The sequence below is a fragment of the Poecilia mexicana genome, unplaced genomic scaffold, assembly GCF_051168715.1.
Source record: "Poecilia mexicana isolate PSO_F unplaced genomic scaffold, ASM5116871v1 scaffold_6, whole genome shotgun sequence".
Lineage (NCBI taxonomy): Eukaryota > Metazoa > Chordata > Actinopteri > Cyprinodontiformes > Poeciliidae > Poecilia > Poecilia mexicana.
Window position 1 is genome coordinate 27,922,723 of NW_028263375.1, and position 18,376 is coordinate 27,941,098.

An 18,376-nucleotide genomic window follows, 5' to 3' on the forward strand; every position below is an offset into this window, starting at 1 on the left:
CACAGCATCACACATCCTCCACCATGCTAACCAGTTATGAGGTAGTTCTTCCACCTATTCATTCAGGACAGTTTTTTGTGAGTCTCTCACAAAGTCGCAGCGTTTCCGTGACTCTTCCAGTCTCTCTGGATCTCGTCTGCAAACTGCTGATAACGCTCTGATGTCACTTCCATCTGAGAACTTCCTGTTTGAAATCTTGTGATGGCAAAGGTACCATTGATCAGTTGTCAAATTGTGAACAGCATGACGAGGAGGGCTGTTTGAGTCACCAGTACTGACCGAAGCGGCAAACCGTATCGGTCGATTCATGGATCAAAGACATGTTGCACTGAAACATCGAGCAGCCCGAAAAGTGCAACCAAACATTAATAGAAAGTCACATTGAGCTCACCTGGGAAGATTATTGTGCATTTTAGGTTCATCTTGAAGTTTCATCCGACAGAAAAATGTCCTAACTTTATGGTTGCTATGTGTGTATGCCAGTATGGATTTGGCTTGCCAGTTCTCCAATGTTTTTGATGGCAAAGATTTGATTTATCTAAAGAGCAACAAAAAGAAAAAAAAGTATCCATAGGATTAAAGTAAAAAATCATACTAAATTAGTGGCCTATGGAATAGCAGGCAAACGATGAAAGATAAACCATGATTACTAATCGACTTTTAAACGTTGCTTTGTGTTCCTGTATGGATTCTCTTTTCTTATTTCCTCCATGCAGTTGCGAATAAATATATTTATAATGTCGGAGGAAAAAATAGCCTGAAACCAGGGCTGCACCTGGAAGTAACCAGTATCATGGTCACTTTGGATTATGTAACACTTAAAGCTTTTATAGACCTAAAAATCTTCTGACTTTCCACAACTTTGATTTCTTTGTCCACCACATTGTCCAACCGGACAGCCTGTCTGATAGTCTTGATGTGTTTGTCCCACAGGATCCACCACTTTTGAAAGTGTCTCCCTCCTCTGATCTTCCTATACAGCATTCCAGCGTGGTTATGTGTATATTTTGGATGCTCACCTCAGTGTTGTGTTCAAGACCACCTAACCCGAGACCAAGACAAGAACAAGACCAGAGTGTATCGAGACCGAGACAAGACCAAGACTTTTGGGGTCCGAGACCAAGTCAAGACCAAGACCAAGGGGAGTCGAGACCGAGTCAAGACCAAGACCAGCAGCCCGCGCTACATGACACAATAAAATGTAAAATATGATCGAAATTGCTTCTCAAAATAATCTGAAAGATCCATATTACCATAAAACACCTAGATATTAAATACTTAATACATTTTACCAATATTAAATATTCCATTTATGTGCTAAAAAGTGTGATGATCTCGTGCCAGCCCTAAAAACATAACGCCCTGGGCATTTGCCCATATTGCTCATATAAGAAGCCACCACTGTCTGCACCATTAAACATAGCAATTGAGGCAATGCCCTGACGGTAAATAATGCTCAACCATGAACACTGACCAAGGAGCAACAAGCAAGAAGTAACCAAACAGAAGGCGCTCACCGTGACTGTTTTCACTCTCTATCCCAGTACATGAAGCCAGGTAGTCTGACACCATGGCAGACATTATAGCTGCCACTTTGAACAAAAACAATCAAAGAGCAATGTGCATGCTCTGCGTGCTCTTTCGTTCTTGTGTTTTAGTTATTTGTTCATTTAAATATTAACGTACATAATAAAAGAAAATAATGATGAAGTGTACACAGAGCATTATAAGAACAAAGAACGGGTGTTCTGTCAGGTCAGATCACGGTGTTCTGTCAGATCAGCATACGTTGTCAGATAGTCGTACGCTTAGCTCAGATATGCATACGCTGTCATTACCATATGATTTTATTTAATCAGCAACATAGAATCATGACGTAGATCATCATACACTTGGTTATTAACAGTTATATGGCATCCAGCTGCAGCCAGACCTGCTTTAAACACACTTTGAAACCACGACAACGCATGTATATCCATCTAGTTATCACATTATGTCATATTAGAAACAATTTAATTACTTATTTTCGTCATAACTTGTTGCGTATACTGACAACTACACTGACGGTCGGACTTAATGCGCATGCGCTGGCATGGTACTCACTGCATGTATGCTAGGAACATAGAATCATGACGTAGATCTGTTATTAACAGTTGTATGGCATCCTGACTTAGCGGTTAAGTGAGTTTTACACGGGCGTGTGTTGTAGTTGACTCCAGCTGCAGCCAGACCTGCTTTAAATACACTTTGAAACCATGACAACACGTGTATATCTATATAGTTATCATTGAAAACAATTTAATGACTTATGTTCATCATAACTTGCTGCGTATGGTGAACTGACAACTCCTCTGACGGTCGGATTTCTTAATGCATGTATGCTATCTTGATAGCGTATGGCTATCTGATAGAACAACGGCTCTCAGTGAGTGACACTCCAGTCCTATCTAATAAGTAAAGAGCCGTGGAGAAGAATCGACTGTTTCTGAATGTCACATCACTATATTGCAGACTTTTGGACATAGCGTTGTCCCATATATGCGACAAGTCAGTCAACACCTCCGCACAATAATTCAGCACAGTGAGTGATAACATTTTTCATCACAATGCTTATGTGTCTCTATACAGCTAGCTTTGCTAACATCACGTCAACGGAGCTTACCTTCTTTGAGCTACTTTTCTAAGTGATGAAAAAAGTTAAACGTTGTCCCCACTGTCTGTGAAAGCGAAGCGCTGCTGAGTTAGCTGTGGCCATCGGATTTCTTACTATTTATGCAGCGCTATTATATTACTGACGATTGGACAAACATTTTCTGCCGCTGAGAGGAAACCACTGCGCGTGTCCTGGAGCGCCGTGCGCTAGTGAAAGGTGGGGAGGGGAGGGGGAGGGAGAGTAAAAGGTGGGGAGGGGAGGGGGGAGTAACAGAAACACGTGGTTGCTTGGATTTTAATCGGTGCGTTTTGCATCCACTGAAAACAAAGATGTTAACAAAGTGGACAGAATGCTGTACGTTTAGTGATATTTTCACAGTTGCCGTCTTGACTGGTCTTGAAATAAAATGCCGAGTCCTCAGCGCCCGAGACCGAGACAAGACCGAGGCCAAATGCGGTCGAGTCCGAGACGAGACCGAGACCATCAAAAAATGGTCTTAAGACCGGTCTTAAGACCAAGACCAACTTCGAGTACCACAACACTGGCTCACCTCTTGCACCCTGTAGCTACCCTGGTCTCAGAGCTAACTTAGGATCATGGATTCTGCCTGTTGTGGTAGATCCAGTCTGCTGTTGAATTTATCCAGTGTTTACATCGATCACTGAGTCAAGCAGCACGATGTTTTCCAGACAGAAGATGTGGCTGCTCCATTTCAGAGTCAGTAACTCTGTCAATATCTGACTGAAGGGCGATCCTGTGCCAAAACGTTTCACCATCACCTAACACAGTTGGTTTTGATTCACCTAATTGTGATCTTTTCCATGTTCCTATTGAGTTCCCCGTGAACCTTTTCTTCTCTTTTCTATTTCCCCATAGTTGGTACACCTTTCCTGGTGTTTTCTGTGTTTAACCATGTTTGACTGGGTTATTGCTGCCAGTAACTACATGTTCTCTATTTTCTTCCTTCCACAGAAGACATACTTGGTCCAGCAGGGTTTCTGTTCTTTACTTTGTCTCTGTCCTGTGCCAAGTTTATGATTATCTCAATAGCTTGTTCTCTTAAAGCATATATTTAACCATATGAGGGGAAATAGTACTGATGAGCCACATGTAAAGCTTGAAGCTGCCCTTAGCTTCTTATGTTGACTCAGATCCTGACTGAAGCCCAGTGTGAGGACAGAGCTTGTGCAAACAACTTTCCTGAATGTGTTGGACTACAGAGACATTGTCTGCTGTACATGAACGTAGCTTCCTCAGTTCTATGTTGTCTGGATACAATATCGCAGTGCTTTGCATTTCATTACAAACGCTGCCTGGCTCACTGCTGTGAACTTTATATCTTGCTTTCAGGGGCTTGACTGAAACAAAGAGACAACAACATTGGCTGCTATTCATTTATAAAGCTGCCTTGGAGACACTAACCCCATATTTGCTTAGTCTCATGTCTCCAGTGAGGGGTGGACACAGTTTCTGCTCAACACATCAGCTTCTCTCTGGTGTTCACGAAATCTGCTCAAAACTGGGGAAAAAATCTTTTATGTTGCTCCATGGTCCTGCAGTAATTTGCAAAAGTCATTAAAAGTCCAAAATTTCATTCCCATGAAAACTCTTCTTAAAGAGAGTAACTGCTGTAGCTAAACCCCTTTTAAATTATTTTATGAAGTCTTAATCTTATACTCTATTATTATTATTTTTTACATTTTGTTTTCATTAAAGTGAATGCTGAAGTTGTGATCAACTCTGCCTTTTAATATCGTCTTCCATGAGGCGTTCCACCTTTCCAGATCACCCTCAAAAAAAGAGACTTGATCTCATTGCACTTCCTGCTAAAATAATGGTTAAATCAAAGTTTAAAAAACTTAATAAGAGGGATCTAAATAGTTAGCTAATTACTGCTGCAGTACCATCACTAAACTAATGTGCTTTTAGGATCTTCATTTAAAACAATCTAAATTATTTGCTATTTGCATTGTATAAAACGAACTTCTGTTATTTTGTCTGATTAGCTCCAAGATGCCAGGAGAATCACTTTGATGTTTGGTTAATGACTAATGATCCACAGTTGGTTGAGGTTATTATACAATTCTCCTCGGAATAATACTTCTCTTGTACTCTCACCTTGTATTAATATGTATATATGAGTTATTTCATAAATTTGCAACAATTTTCCTCTTTGTATTTGCAGCTTTTTGGAAGCTTACATGCCTTGAAAGGTACAGAGAAGCTAATAAAGGCATGCAGTGGACACGGCAAATATGTAGAAGATACTATTGTCAGATAAGAGTTAAACCAACGTTTTAACCAATCAGCAAAACTCTGCAGGACATTGGCCAGCCAGAGGAACGGTTCAGATAACACAGTTAAATTCAGTTTAAAAATACTTGATCAATTCCAAAGGGAAATGAAATATTGTAACTTATATTATTCAAGGTTCGTCCAAGTGTTACTGACAGCTATGGAAAGAATGGATCTCCTGTAGCGGTTTGTGCTACAGCCAATCTGAAGAAACCTCTGACTGAAGACACTCTGATGTTGCATGACAGCCTCACAAAGAGGATGCTCAGGGTTGTCCAAAATGTTCTTGATTTTCTTGATAGCACCTGGACAGCAATGAGGTAAAGGAAGTTCACATAAAAATATTTAATCAAACATATCCAACAAACCAGTTTATTAAAAAATATAGAAAGGACTTTGATGAATGAATGTATTTATGTAGGATATTGCCGGACTGAAATTCAACACTTAGATATGGCATTAAAATTAAGGTACAATATATATATATATATATATATATATATATATATATACATATTTTTTTTACTTCTTATAGGTATATGTTTGAGTAAATTAAAAATCGTTCTATTATTCTACTGACAACATATCTCCAATATTCCAAGCAAAAATGTTGTATTTATTTGCAAAAAATGAGAAATGGTCAAAATAATGAAAAAGATGCAGCGCTTTCCGACCCCAAATAATGCAAAGAAAACAAGTTCATATCCATTTAGAAACAATAATACTAATATTTAAACTCTGGGAGAGTTCAGAAATCGATATTTGGTGGGATAACCATGAGGTTTTCAATGGGGTTAAATGTAGTGGTCTCTTAATTTTTTCCAGAGTTGTATATATGTTCATGTTTTAAGATGAAAAAGAGTTGACCAAACTCATTCCTTTATTTTGTTTTTTAAACACTTGACATGTAACCCTTCTTTCTCTATTATCTTTTCACTTTGTGTTGTAATTGCGTTCAGTTTCAAATGTTGTCATGTACAGTTGCCTTATTGATAACAAAGACCTCTTCTGCAATACCCCTCTTTGCCTCATCAGTGGGGGCGATAGCGAGGCTGTTTGACGTTTCTCAAACCCTATTAACAAAAGCCAAGGAAGTCCGGCGGCGGAAGTTACATCAAATGTTGTCATGATGCAGTTTCACATGTAAATCAGTTGGGACCAAATTTTTAGTATAAAATTTGGGGTTTTGAAGGTAAGTGAGCGCTTTTCGTCGCCATTATTTTTTGTATTTACCTACAATGTCGCTTGCAATCCGGCGCGTGCTGATAGCGTTACCGGCGTGACGCAGCTAGCCGCAATTTTGTTGCAAAACCAGCGAGCTAGCGAGAACTAGCCTGGGTTAGCTACTACGTTTGCTTCTTCTGTATATGTTAACGGCAAAAAAAAACCCAAAGTTGCTATTTAGAGATTCTCTTTTCAAAATCAATTCTAAGACAGCAAACAGCTCTATACATTTAAAAATGGCAGCTAAAGAAAAAAAACTGCATTATTTTGAATACAGGGTGAAATACTTCCAGGACCAAACGCAATGAGTACCCAGGTAAGGAATAAATTCATACAAGTTCTTGTTCGGTGCGGTGATGTTTAGACAGAGATTGACTTTGTTTTTATGCTTTAATTTCAGTACAGCATTCTGTTCAAGCAAGAACATGGTGAGTATCATAGATCACGAACACCACCGCTGCTTTTAGAGTTTCACATTGTTTAATGGTTTCAAATGAGAGTCCTAATCTATCTCTGTGAGATAATTTAAGAGGCTGCAGTTGCGCATGCTGGTGATATTTGGTATTACTCATGTGGGCAGAGAGGTGGAATAAGGAGTGCCAGCATGTGAGTTTGTTTGTTTGATCTGAGGGAGTTTGATATGAGCTGGGATTTCTCTTTTTATCTCCCTTGTTTCCCTTCAGCTCATGACGATGCCATCTGGACAGCAGCATGGGGCAAAAGTGAAGTGGATGGCTCGGAAACCATCATCACCGGTTCACTAGATGATTTGGTCAAAGTCTGGAAATGGTGTGAATTTCTTCATATTTTTCAGCAGTGATGCTTTTCTTTCGTTCTTTTGTCTGTTGTTTCTTTCCATCCTTCCTGCTTGACTTTCTTCCATCCTTCTTTTTTGCCTCTCTACTGTCATTTCTCCATTCTATTCTTTTCCACCTTCCTTACACTTGAAAAAGACCTCAGCTAATGGTTTAGGACTCCAGAGTTAATGGAACCGGTTCAGGGACATTAGCTTTGTCACATCCTCAAATGAAGCTGAAATTTCACATCGTATCAAATTTTCCGATAAAATAATTATCGAATCCATGTGAAAGCTATCTGATAAATCCAAGGCTTTGATTAGGCCTGGAAGTAGCACGCGTATCTCTCGTTTACTGCAGGTCGGATGAGAAGCTGGAGCTGCAGTGGACCCTGGAGGGCCACCAGCTGGGCGTGGTCTCTGTGGACATCAGTCACCACGGAGCCATCGCCGCCTCCAGCTCCCTGGACGCACATATCCGCCTGTGGGACCTGGAGTCGGGGAAACAGATCAAGTCCATGGATGCCGGACCAGGTGGGAGGAGCTTATTCTAGCCTTGCTTTTGTGTCTCACCTGGACTGAGATTGCCCAGTGATTTAAGAACATGATGGGGTTTTTTTATACAATGCACAAATGCAGATTTTGTTTTCCAGAGGTAAATGCTTCGTATCCTCTTATCCATTTTCTGTCACTCTTATAGTCGATGCATGGACAGTCGCCTTTTCTCCAGACTCTAAGTACATCGCCACAGGCAGCCATCTTGGAAAAGTGAACATCTTCGGTGTGGAAAGCGGCAAGAAGGAATATTCCCTGGACACCAGAGGAAAATTCATCCTCAGTATAGCTTACGTGAGAATCAGCCACTTGTTTTCTTTTCAGATCTAGTCTGAGTTTTTAACTACCATTGTGACTCCTTTCCATGTAAGTCGGCATTTTGTTTTAACGCTTTGAAAGTATTTGTACCTTGTTTTTGCTTTTTTTTCCAATCGTCAGACTAATTCTATCAACAAAGAAATGCGTCATTTGAGATGTTTCAGGCATCTGATCAGCCGCCTCTCTCTGGAGTTTTGTGGGGGGTCCCACAGGGAGGAGACCTCAGGACCCAGAACTTTCCGGAAGGACCTTATGTTGTCGGATTTAACTTTTTTTTTCTTGTTTTCTTTTTGAAAAAAATAAGTTACAGAAAATATTTTCAAATAGTGGATTTTATTTCAACCGTTCCTTCTGAGTTATACAATGTAGAATAAATAATTAAGAATTCCATAATGTTAGCAGAAAATACTATTTTTATCAGAAAAATAATGTCCTAAAATTACGAGAAAAAAGTCATTCTAATGAGAGAAAAACTTCTATAGTTGGAAAAAATATCCAGATTTTTCAAAAAGTTTTTACCTTCAAAAACCTAAATTTCAGTAAATCACTAAAATCTGCCTCAAGCTTATGTTAACATGCTTGAGCTAGCATGTTCACATGTGGGGTTTTCATTTTTACTCTGCTTAAAATGAGTTTGATTCTCTGAAATATTTACATGTGACATAAAAAGCAAAAACAGGAGTAATCTGAAACTTCCTCACAGCGCTGTGGCGGCCATCTTGGCTCCATTTCACATGTCCTTCTTACTCCTCAGAGCCCCGATGGAAAGTATTTAGCCAGCGGCGCGATCGATGGGATCATCAACATCTTCGACATCGCCACCGGGAAGCTACTCCACACACTCGAAGGTCGGCTAATTTACAGATTTATATGAAGAAAAACGACTAATTGTTGTCAGGAATAACCCTTCGATTAAAAGCCTGACAAATCGAGTATTTTAGATGGTTTTTAGTGATGATTTAGACCTTTTGTCAGTGTGTTTGGTTTTTAATTTTCCAGCATTAGGATTAAGCAGGTCGTCTAGTAGAGACAGGAAAAAGACCACGTTATTTCCTTTAAGGTTTTAATTTCAATTTTATTGAAATATATTTCTGAAAATAAAACATTTAGCAGTTTAATATAGATTATAAATTAAACTGCTAAGTGTTTCTCCTCTAGTTTCCCAAGCTTCAGATTCTCAGGTTTTGCCATAATGTTTCACTTTTCTGTTAATGCTTTGTGACATGTCCACCTTAAGATGGCCTGAAAACGACTGGGAAATCTGGAAATGTGAGTTTAGAAAACTCTGGACTTTTGACAAGAAAAAACAATCTGTGTAGCATTTGTTGTTTGAAGGTTTGAGTCTCTCTGTCCGTACATATATTTATTCTGCATATACATTGTCGGATCACTGTAGAAATATGTGGCATAAATCATCAATAGTGAGCTTCTTGTATTTACTTTAAACTTTAAAAGTTGAGTAAAAACAAGAACACTGGAAAAGGCTGGAATTTTATTTAAGCAGTTTTCTGTTCTGGACAAGTGTGGAAATATGCTTGAATTTTTTCCAGACGTTTTTTTTTCTTGTCTTCCATCTTTTAAATATTACTCTAATCCTCATTTGACAATCACAAAATTTACAGATAATAAAGTTAATATAAGCTGAAACATGGCGCTGTGCCACTTAAGAGTTAAAACTGACTTTTTGTGTCAAATATCCAAAAGACAATAAAACAAACCCTGCTGAACTCTTGAAATTTGTCTGGAAAAGAGTAAAATTGTGAACTAATAAGTGTTCAGGAATCCTGACTTGAATAGTACGTTTATACTTGGTGCTGTCCAGACGAGGAGTTTGATATTTGGTGTGTTTTCGTGTCTGCAGGTCATGCCATGCCCATCAGATCCCTCACCTTCTCCCCAGACTCCCAGCTGCTGGTCACTGCCTCCGATGACGGATATATCAAAATATACGATGTGTAAGTAGCACTTACTATGCATCGTCGCTTTGATCAAAAGTAATTTAGTGATTTAGCTTCAGAAAAACCTAATAATGAAACTTAACATGGACAAATTGTGGACAAAGTAGCAGATTAAAGCGGCGCTGTATCTGTTCCTCAGACAACACGCCAACCTTGCTGGCACGCTGAGTGGCCATGGCTCCTGGGTTCTTAATGTGGCGTTCTCTCCGGATCACACCCACTTTGTCTCCAGGTGGAACACTAAAAGCAGCTCTTCCACATTTCAATACGTTGTTGTTGTGATACGATGTGACGTGTTTTCTCCTCTAGTTTCCCATGCTTCATGACGGTGTGAATCCATTCCACCGTCAAAACGTAAACCCTTCTTCCTTCTGCTCCCCTCAGCTCGTCTGACAAGAGCGTGAAGGTTTGGGACGCCAGCACCAGAGCTTGCATCAACACTTTCTTTGACCATCAAGACCAGGTGAGGAACTTGACTCTTCTGGTTTTTTGATATTTATGAAAATTTGTCCAATCTTTGGAATTTTCTGTGACCGACCAACCAACGGTAGAGGATAAATATTAATACCTAGCAGTAAAATCCTGCGCTACTAATCACCTTTTCTGGAAAGATCTCAATTTTTGCTTTTTGCAATAAAACCATAAGAAGTTTTAATTTACACTATTCCATAGAAGATGTGGAACTAAGTCGTCTGCCCAGATGAGACCAAAATCTGTCTTTTTGGCCTGCAGGCTAAACATGGCGGTAAACTAAGTCCTTGTGCCCAAGTAGCCGGATCTTTATAAAAGCAAATATCTCCGTCACATCGTTTAAAAAGAGACACGGGATCAGTTTAAGAAAGTTGGTTCAAGTTTCATCCACATGAACTTCCACAAAAATACCCCTGAGCGTTGCTTTAAACTATATGGGGGCAAAGCTGAAATCCATGTCAACCAATCAGATCGCTTAAAAGTAACCATGACTTCCTGTTAGGAATTACACATGGCATCAGGAGATTCATTTTAGAGGTTGAACTACTTTCAATAGCATTTTAGAATATAAAGTTAATAAAACACAAGATGTCGAATGGGAGTCATATCAAAGCAAGTATATGGATACATTGGCGCATTATTGTTGCAAACTTTAATGCTGTTTTCCCATGTATACAAGCAGACACAAATAGTTTTCTCAAAACTCCAATCTGGTCAGAAATTTTAATCAATGATTGTCTTTCATTTGTTTGAGGAAAACACTCATAAAAGTTACTTTGCACCAGATTTAGCCTAAGCTAGTTTTGAGCCACACTAGAGGCCAAAATTGTGTAAAAAAAAAAAAAAAAAAATTGTAATTAATCGTCTAAATGTGAACTAGACCCTTTCGCTGCACTTGAACCAAAGCATAAAATTTCCACCATGAAACATGGGAGTGGCAGCATCATGCTGCTGGATTTTCTACATTATTTTTGGCATTTCTGTCGTGAGACCAGTGCGGCGCTTCATCTTCCCATCTACAGCCAGACCAGCGATGGTTTAGATTGAAGCATGTGAATTAATTAAAACGGCTCAGTCAAAGCCCAAACTTCAATCTACTTGCGAATCTATTTTTTTTGTTGGTTTGTCTCACAAAATTCCTGCCAGCGTTCATTAGAACTGAGGCTGCAGAGACATTTGGAGAGTTTGATCTGTTCTTCCGTTCATGGAGCTTTTTTATTGCAACATCTCTGTCGTCCCAAGGTGTGGTGCGTGAAGTACAACAGCAAAGGCTCAAAGATCGTCTCTGCCGGCGACGACCGCGCCATCCACATCTACGACTGCCCGTTGTGATGAAGAGCAGCAGCAGGAGGAGGAAAAGGTTCCCATTGATACTTAGAGGGGGGTTTGGGGTAGTAAATGTGTTATTGTTTATACACTGGCTAAATTGGGCCAAATAAATGACTTGTTTTTAGTAATTTGTTTCTGTTGTATTCTTGTTAGTTGAACCTATTAGAGATGTATTTACAGACAGCTATCTACATGGCCTGAAATGTGAGGTCAGAAATAACTAATGTAAAGGTGAACCCTGAAAAGTGAACTAGACTTTGAAATGTTACTTTTCACAAATCAACAGTTTCAGAACTGCAGATGAATTGGTTTTATACTGTAGCAAAAAGACTGTTAAACTTTTTGCTTTTATTATTTTCTGGGTGTGAACAGGTTTGGGCCTAAAATACCAAACACAGTTGTAAAAAAATGCTGTTTTTACTTAGTTAAGGGTTCCCAACTTGACAAACCCTTAAAAGGCGATTGTGTCACAATTGTCTTAAGGCTGTGTGCATCCCTTTTGTGCACATTGTTTTCAGTTTTTTCTTCCACTCAACTTTCCATTAATATCCTTTGTCAGCGCTGTCTGCTGGACAAGTAAGATAATTGGTTTTAAAATGGCAGTTTTAAAATGTTCTCATTTTCTGAGAAATATAATTTTGATCATAATCAAAATTAAATGAAATCAGTTCATGTTTAATCCATCAATAAGTTTAACCTTTTTGAATCAAACCACTAAAATAAATAGTTTGATATTCTAATTTAAGATGCATGATTAGAGCAGCTTTATCTCAAGCATAAAATGCTCCCTCTGATGGACTATCACATGTACTGCAGCCCCTGATTTATTACGTTTAAAAAAAAAACTTTTTCTTTTATTCAATTGCAACTCTGTACAAGTTGATGTAACATAACATTTACACATTCACTTAATGTGTCACAGACTAAGAGACTCTTATTCACAGAAACACTGTACTTGACCTGGACAGAGGTGTCCACAAACATTACTTTAAAAAAAAATACACAAAATGTCTGCCGTGGGATGGCAGTGAATCTGAATACCCCATAATGTCAACTATGAAGGCAGGTTAGTAAATCAGGGTGTGTGTCCTCTTCGTTTTATGGTAGCATAGTTTGAGTCACAGTCCTCTTCAAATTTCTCACCAGGAGATATTTTACATATAAAAAAAATAAAGTGTTCACTTCCACACTTTTAAGTGTTCAAATATAAATGTTTGGAATCAATTTGAGGACCCTGCTTACCACTGAAGTGATACAATCTTACCACTTCAGATACCATCTGAAGTGATAAATGTGGTTTACTCTTCATTTAAGTGAACACATTAAAGGCAGTGATGTACAATATAATCAACATCCTAAAAGGTATCGATCTACAGAATTACACGTTAATCATGTAACAGATTATATATTTTTTTATAAAAAGAGTAGTACCAAGTATTCTGCAGACAAGGCCTCTCGATAGACAGATACTGACTGTCGATCTGAGACGAGGACTCCACCTTTCTCTCAGGTGGTTACCATGGCCTTTGACTTGCAGGAGCTGAGGATGCTAACAGAAACACATCATCTCCAAAAGCAAAGATGAGACCAGAGGTTCTCAAACCGGATACCTTTCTGTCTGTGGACTGGACAGCCCTCGGAAGATACCTTAAAGTCCACAAAACGCATGTGGACCAGAGAACCAAACCCCCCGTAACAACTCAGTCAGGGGAAAGATCTGCAGACATTAAAATGTTGTTTGTACAGTAGAGTACAACAGGATAAAGGCAAAATTGGTTTTTGCACCACACAAAGCTGTTCTATTACAGTTTCAGTCGACCTAATGCAACCTCTCTTGATCAGGGCTTTTCAAAGTGTTGGCTGTGCAGATACCCTAGGGGGTGCTAGAGTTCCAAATGAGGGTAAAAACCAAAACAAAAAAAACCAAAACAAAAAAACAAGATGAAGTAACTCAAAATATTTAACTTCACCAAGCCTATGCCAGAGAAAAAATAGATCTTTAGAACATAAAGATACACTGTGTACATTTAGTTTGGGCCAAGGAAAATAAAGTGAGGAAGGAAGTGTGACCATGATTATTTAAAATCTATAATTGTCTGGATGGACTTGAGGATGCTCCACTGCCATGGTGTTGTCTGCCAAGAGTTGCTAGCTACCCTCGCTATTAGACCGTGTCGACTTTGACGTCATGTTGAGACCCAACGCCAAAGTTAGATGACCAAGGCTGAATGAACTACGGCTATAATAAAAAGGTAGCTCATACTTATAGAACTGTAAATGATAAGGCAACCAAAAGCATCAGTTAATGAGGGTAAACCCCACAAGACCAGTCAAACATTTACAGAAATAATAGCAATAAAGTAGATGGGAGGGCACAGATGTCCATTTGCGCTTTGAGAAGCGAGCTACCAAACTCTGAAAATCCATAATCTAGATTAAAACTTGAATTTTTCCAATCTGTTCTTTTTGTCCATCACCAAGCTTAATTTTATCTACAGCAACACAAACGAGGAACAAGTACCTGTTATGAATTTCAATGTGCATCATTCACAAACAATACAGCAATTCACAGGACAGCGAGAACAATAAGGTTGTTTCATCAACCTTCCAGTTGCTAACGGTTGCGTCTAATGATGAATTCTCTTTATTCCTGCATTTAAAGCCGCACCGATCTAAAGTGCATCAGACAGATCTGGGTCACTGCCTCTGTGCAACTGGAGAATGATGAAAGGCTGTCCTGGTCCCCCACCCTGCCTACGCCTTGTCGTCTTTCACCAGTGTCTGGTCTCAATCAGCTCGGCGCGCAGGCTCAGCCTCTTCAGCGTCTCGTAACCAACCACGATGAGCACCGACGTGGGCATGGAGGAAATGATGCGGGCCGACAGCCCTTTGGTCATCACCCAGATGCCCTCCTCTGCCAGCAGCTGCTTAAATGTCTCTATGACGGATGTTCGGCCCTCCACCTTAGAGAAGGATGATGATGATTATGCATCGTTAGCCTGAATCAGCGCTGACAGCTGAGGCGAGCTGATAAATGGTTTAAACGTTTCGTTACCAGGGGAAATAAACAACTTTGTATAAATAAACTCAACAGTTTTTTACATTTTGAGTGCGGAAAATTAAATGATTTCTTTTGTATATTGTTATATTCAGCTTAAACTATAAATAGACCATCTGCGTATCGTAAGACACAATGCTCCCAAACCTTAGGCTCATTGTCCACGAGTGTGATTAGATACTTTAAACTGTTGTTTTATGTTACTTTTGGACTCATGGTTTCCTCCTTACTGAACGGCCTTTTAGCCCATATCAGAGTATGAATTGTTTCTCTGTGGATTACAACTTTCACAGACTTCAGTTTGCAACTTTACAATGTCTTTTACTTTGGTTCTGAGGTTAATATGAAGATTTAACATTAAACATGTTCATCCTTGTGAGACAGAACCCGTCTCTGTCCTGAATGTTATGTTTCCCATGGCAAGGCTTTCTGTACAGCAGTAGAGATCAAAAGTCCTTGAAGGTTTGTGACCAATGACCACATACTACAAACTTCTTACCACTGTGCTTTCCAATGAAGGTTGCTGTATGACGTTCTCAGTCATGTTTTGATTGTTGTTTTGGGTTTATGCACCTTCATCGACCCATTGTCTATACTCACTTATCCTTGAAGGATTGTGGAGATAGTTCATCCCACAGTTCAAAAACATGCCTTTTAGGTCATGTTGTGGTCTCTCCGAAGAATCCTTAAGTGTGTGTGTATGTGTGTGTGCATAGTTGTTTGTCTATGTGTTGCTTTGCAGCAGACTCGTGACCAGTCCAGAATGTACCCTGTTGCTTGCCTAATTTCCTGTGGGTTCAACCACTGATTTCATTCAATGACATGCAAATGTCATGATGTAAAGCAATTTGAAATGCCTTGCTGCTGACATGTGCTATACAAATAAAATCTGATTTGATTTGAAATGATTTTGGTTTTTGATGTTCACTCTCCATTATGAAGGTAATCAAGCAGAAAACCCCCCAGAGATGGTTAATTTATTTGTAATTGAGCTAGACAGTCTCAAATGTCTTGAAGCACTTTCTGACATGTGGCAGAATTTATGGTATATCCTATGGTAGAGGGTTTTTTTGGGGGGGCGCGGGGGGTACCTCTTTAAGAATCTTCCGGTCTACTCCAAGGGTGAACTTCGACCGGGCAGTCGTTTGCACCTTACCAGTTGTTTTGAACATCCTACACTGGGATATCTCATAACAAACCCGTCTGTGACCCTACCAGGCACATAAACTGCTACAATCTTCTTTCTGAAGGCCTCAGACAGCTCATGTTTGTGTTCAGCCTCACTCCAACAGCTAGGAGATCATCAAACTAAAGGTCCGAAGAGTAAACAATGACAACCTCCTTCAAAAGGCTGCAGCTTTTCTTACCTGAACTCTTGCACGAACAACATCCATAGGGTTTGTGATGGTGGAAGCAGTTGCCGCTGCCATTGGTCCTGCCACTGCCTGCAGAATCAGGTGGGGACATCCACTTGGTGCCATTAAAGATAATTTTTCTAAAAATGCAAACGACAGTATACATCATAAGGCCAAGTCGTACAAAAAGACATGCTGACAAAACAAAAGAAATACGGTGTTGATTTACCTGCATAAAAGTGATAAAAAGGCCACCAGAGGGCACTGTTGGGGATGTACGTGAGCAGCGATGCCACATAACCCCTATAAAATCCCCTGAAACCATCGGCTGCAAATATCTGCACCGTTATTTCCCGCGATTGTCCGAAAGTAGGTTTGCGTTTAGATGTGGTGAGCATCATTTTTGGCTTCACCTTGAAGCGGGAGTGATGTTCCCCCTGTCCTTGCATCATCAGGTGCTGGGACACCACGTCAATGGGCACGGTAATGGTCTGAGCCACCAGCGACGCTGCCCCTCCCGCCACTACGGACTTGACCGTGTTGCTGGGAGAGTAGTGGGACACGTACTTGCGCACCAGTTCATAGGTGGTGATGTATGCCTGTCCTGACACCAGAGTGAAGGTGTTGATCATGAAGCCTCGGTAGAGGCCCCTCACGCCCTCCGTTCGCAGGATCTTGCAGAAGGCGTCAAAGGTGCCCGAGTACACGGCCTTCCCTTTCTGCACCTGCAGCCGGGTCCGGATTAGGCTGGCTGGGTAGACTGTGGCCCGGGTGGTCAACGTCATAAACACACCCAATGAGTAGAATTTCCTCTTGTCCAGGTCCTCCCATTCTATAATCTGGATGGCACCTTTCTGCTGCATGGTGCCGGTCAGGCCCTAAAGCCAAAGCGCTGCGGTCCTAAACGCTGCTGCTTCCATTATACCTGCATCAGACGGAAGCATTAAGTGAATGATGGAAGACAACAGTAGAACACCAGACCCATCTGAAGACCAGACAAACCAGGACTAATTATTTATTCATTTCATTTTCTGCTCATTGTTTTTCCCTCTATGGTGAAAACATTTTTCTGCTTGTGTTGGCCTATCACTGAAAAATTTATGATAGACACTTTTAAATGTGTGGTTTTAACATAACCAAATTTTAAGTTATGAGTGTGAGTACTTTTGCAAGACACTTCAAAAACACAGATTCCTCTATGGATTTGTAACAGCCAGACAGTTAAGATGTTAATTTCGCTAATTTAATATCTGCAACACTTCACACAATGGGCAAGAGAAGTAAATCGGTATTACCACAGGGTTTATAAACCCGGAACTGACATGGCTTGTGAAACATACTTGTTAGTCAGTTAGGTCCGTAAGGGAAACAGAGACCACAAGAGGGGAAGTTTAAAAGCACATATTCCGCTGCTGACAAATTAGGAGTAAAATAATATCCAACACGAGATGAACAACTAGCCTTTAAACGTTTGATCAGTTAGTCAATAACTTAGTGATGTTTTGTTGGAAGAGGAAACACGTGCAAGTCACAGCGTGTGCAATACTCTAGCTGCTTTAGCAACAACAATCTGACATGGGGCTTTCCTATCGAAGAAACGCAAATTAATGTCACCTAAACACACCGACTGAACGTACCCGAGTAGTCATTAAGCTCACCGTCCTCGGCCACTGTCGTTTGGGTATCGAAGTTGTTTATTTACACTCGTACGGCCTCCGCTGCTGCAACATAATGGAGGGTCATGTCTTCCGTCCATTACTGCTCTGAACAAACACAGTCAAAGGTAAAAGGTCAAGGGTCTAAACTTTATCAAGACATCTTCAAATTGTTCTCTACTTTAAAGTTAACTTAAAAAACAGGTTTGAAAAGCATTCTGTTCCGATTTATAGGACTGAAATATTTACTTTGCCAGTACAATTGAAGGAAGATGATGCATTCATGATCGGGTAGAAATTCTAATAAAAGACATTACAAGGGTGTCACGAAATAACATTACAGATTTTGACCAAAGAAAAATAATAGGTAATAAGGTATGAATAAGCAAAAACATTGATAAAGGTTTATACATACATGTAAAATTTGTTGAATAACAATAATAAATACTATTTCTTTCGTCAGTTACACGAACATTCCTCGAACCAACAGTCCGAAGTGCATTGAAAGCAACACCGTTGACGTCACATGGCAACACTTTTTTAAAGTCACAGTGCTATTTATGATCGTCTTAAGCCATTTGTGACACTGATGCGAAAGGATTTGAATCTCATATTTGTGGCTTGGCTTAGTTGTCCGTAATTATTTAGCAATATTTTTCACTTATGAACCTTGTAGTTATAATTTATCCTAATTTTATACTTAATAATT

At 39.8% G+C, this 18,376-nt stretch overlaps 2 protein-coding genes across 3 annotated transcripts; one reads left to right on the plus strand and one right to left on the minus strand.

The window, feature by feature from the left end:
* Window positions 1-6,038: 6,038 nt before the first annotated feature.
* On the plus strand, window positions 6,039-11,727 carry skic8 (SKI8 subunit of superkiller complex). Its single transcript, XM_014995826.2, has 11 exons — window positions 6,039-6,140; window positions 6,450-6,488; window positions 6,573-6,600; window positions 6,856-6,961; window positions 7,330-7,502; window positions 7,669-7,817; window positions 8,596-8,689; window positions 9,703-9,796; window positions 9,939-10,031; window positions 10,184-10,262; window positions 11,513-11,727. Exons 2-11 carry the CDS (start codon window positions 6,477-6,479, stop codon window positions 11,600-11,602), a joined length of 918 nt encoding a protein of 305 aa, XP_014851312.1. The 5' UTR covers window positions 6,039-6,140; window positions 6,450-6,476; the 3' UTR covers window positions 11,603-11,727.
* Window positions 11,728-12,422: 695 nt separating this feature from the next.
* slc25a44a (solute carrier family 25 member 44a) lies at window positions 12,423-17,936 on the minus strand. 2 transcript variants are annotated; one of them, XM_088006522.1, is made up of 4 exons: window positions 17,671-17,936; window positions 16,242-16,937; window positions 16,025-16,152; window positions 12,423-14,562 (listed from the first exon to the last, which is right to left on the minus strand). In XM_088006522.1, exons 2-4 carry the CDS (start codon window positions 16,873-16,875, stop codon window positions 14,371-14,373), a joined length of 954 nt encoding a protein of 317 aa, XP_087862648.1. In that variant the 5' UTR covers window positions 16,876-16,937; window positions 17,671-17,936; the 3' UTR covers window positions 12,423-14,370. The 2 variants fall into 2 exon arrangements, with proteins under 2 accessions (XP_087862648.1, XP_014851308.1); XM_014995822.2 differs by having other exon boundaries at window positions 17,650-17,936.
* Between the last annotated feature and the right edge of the window lie 440 nt (window positions 17,937-18,376).

What these genes read in the sequence shown, in the direction of transcription:
- skic8 (XM_014995826.2), top strand. An exon ending in TCATCCTCAGTATAGCTTAC is followed by an intron (nt 7,818 to 8,595) that starts GTGAGAATCAGC and finishes CTTACTCCTCAG; the next exon opens with AGCCCCGATGGAAAGTATTT. An exon ending in TCTTTGACCATCAAGACCAG is followed by an intron (nt 10,263 to 11,512) that starts GTGAGGAACTTG and finishes TGTCGTCCCAAG; the next exon opens with GTGTGGTGCGTGAAGTACAA.
- slc25a44a (XM_088006522.1), bottom strand. Translation starts at nt 16,875, where the DNA reads ATGCAGCAGAAAGGTGCCATCCAGATTATAGAATGGGAGGACCTGGAC. An exon ending in TTTTTATCACTTTTATGCAG is followed by an intron (nt 16,153 to 16,241) that starts GTAAATCAACAC and finishes TTGCATTTTTAG; the next exon opens with AAAAATTATCTTTAATGGCA. An exon ending in TTGTTCGTGCAAGAGTTCAG is followed by an intron (nt 14,563 to 16,024) that starts GTAAGAAAAGCT and finishes TCCTTCTCTAAG; the next exon opens with GTGGAGGGCCGAACATCCGT.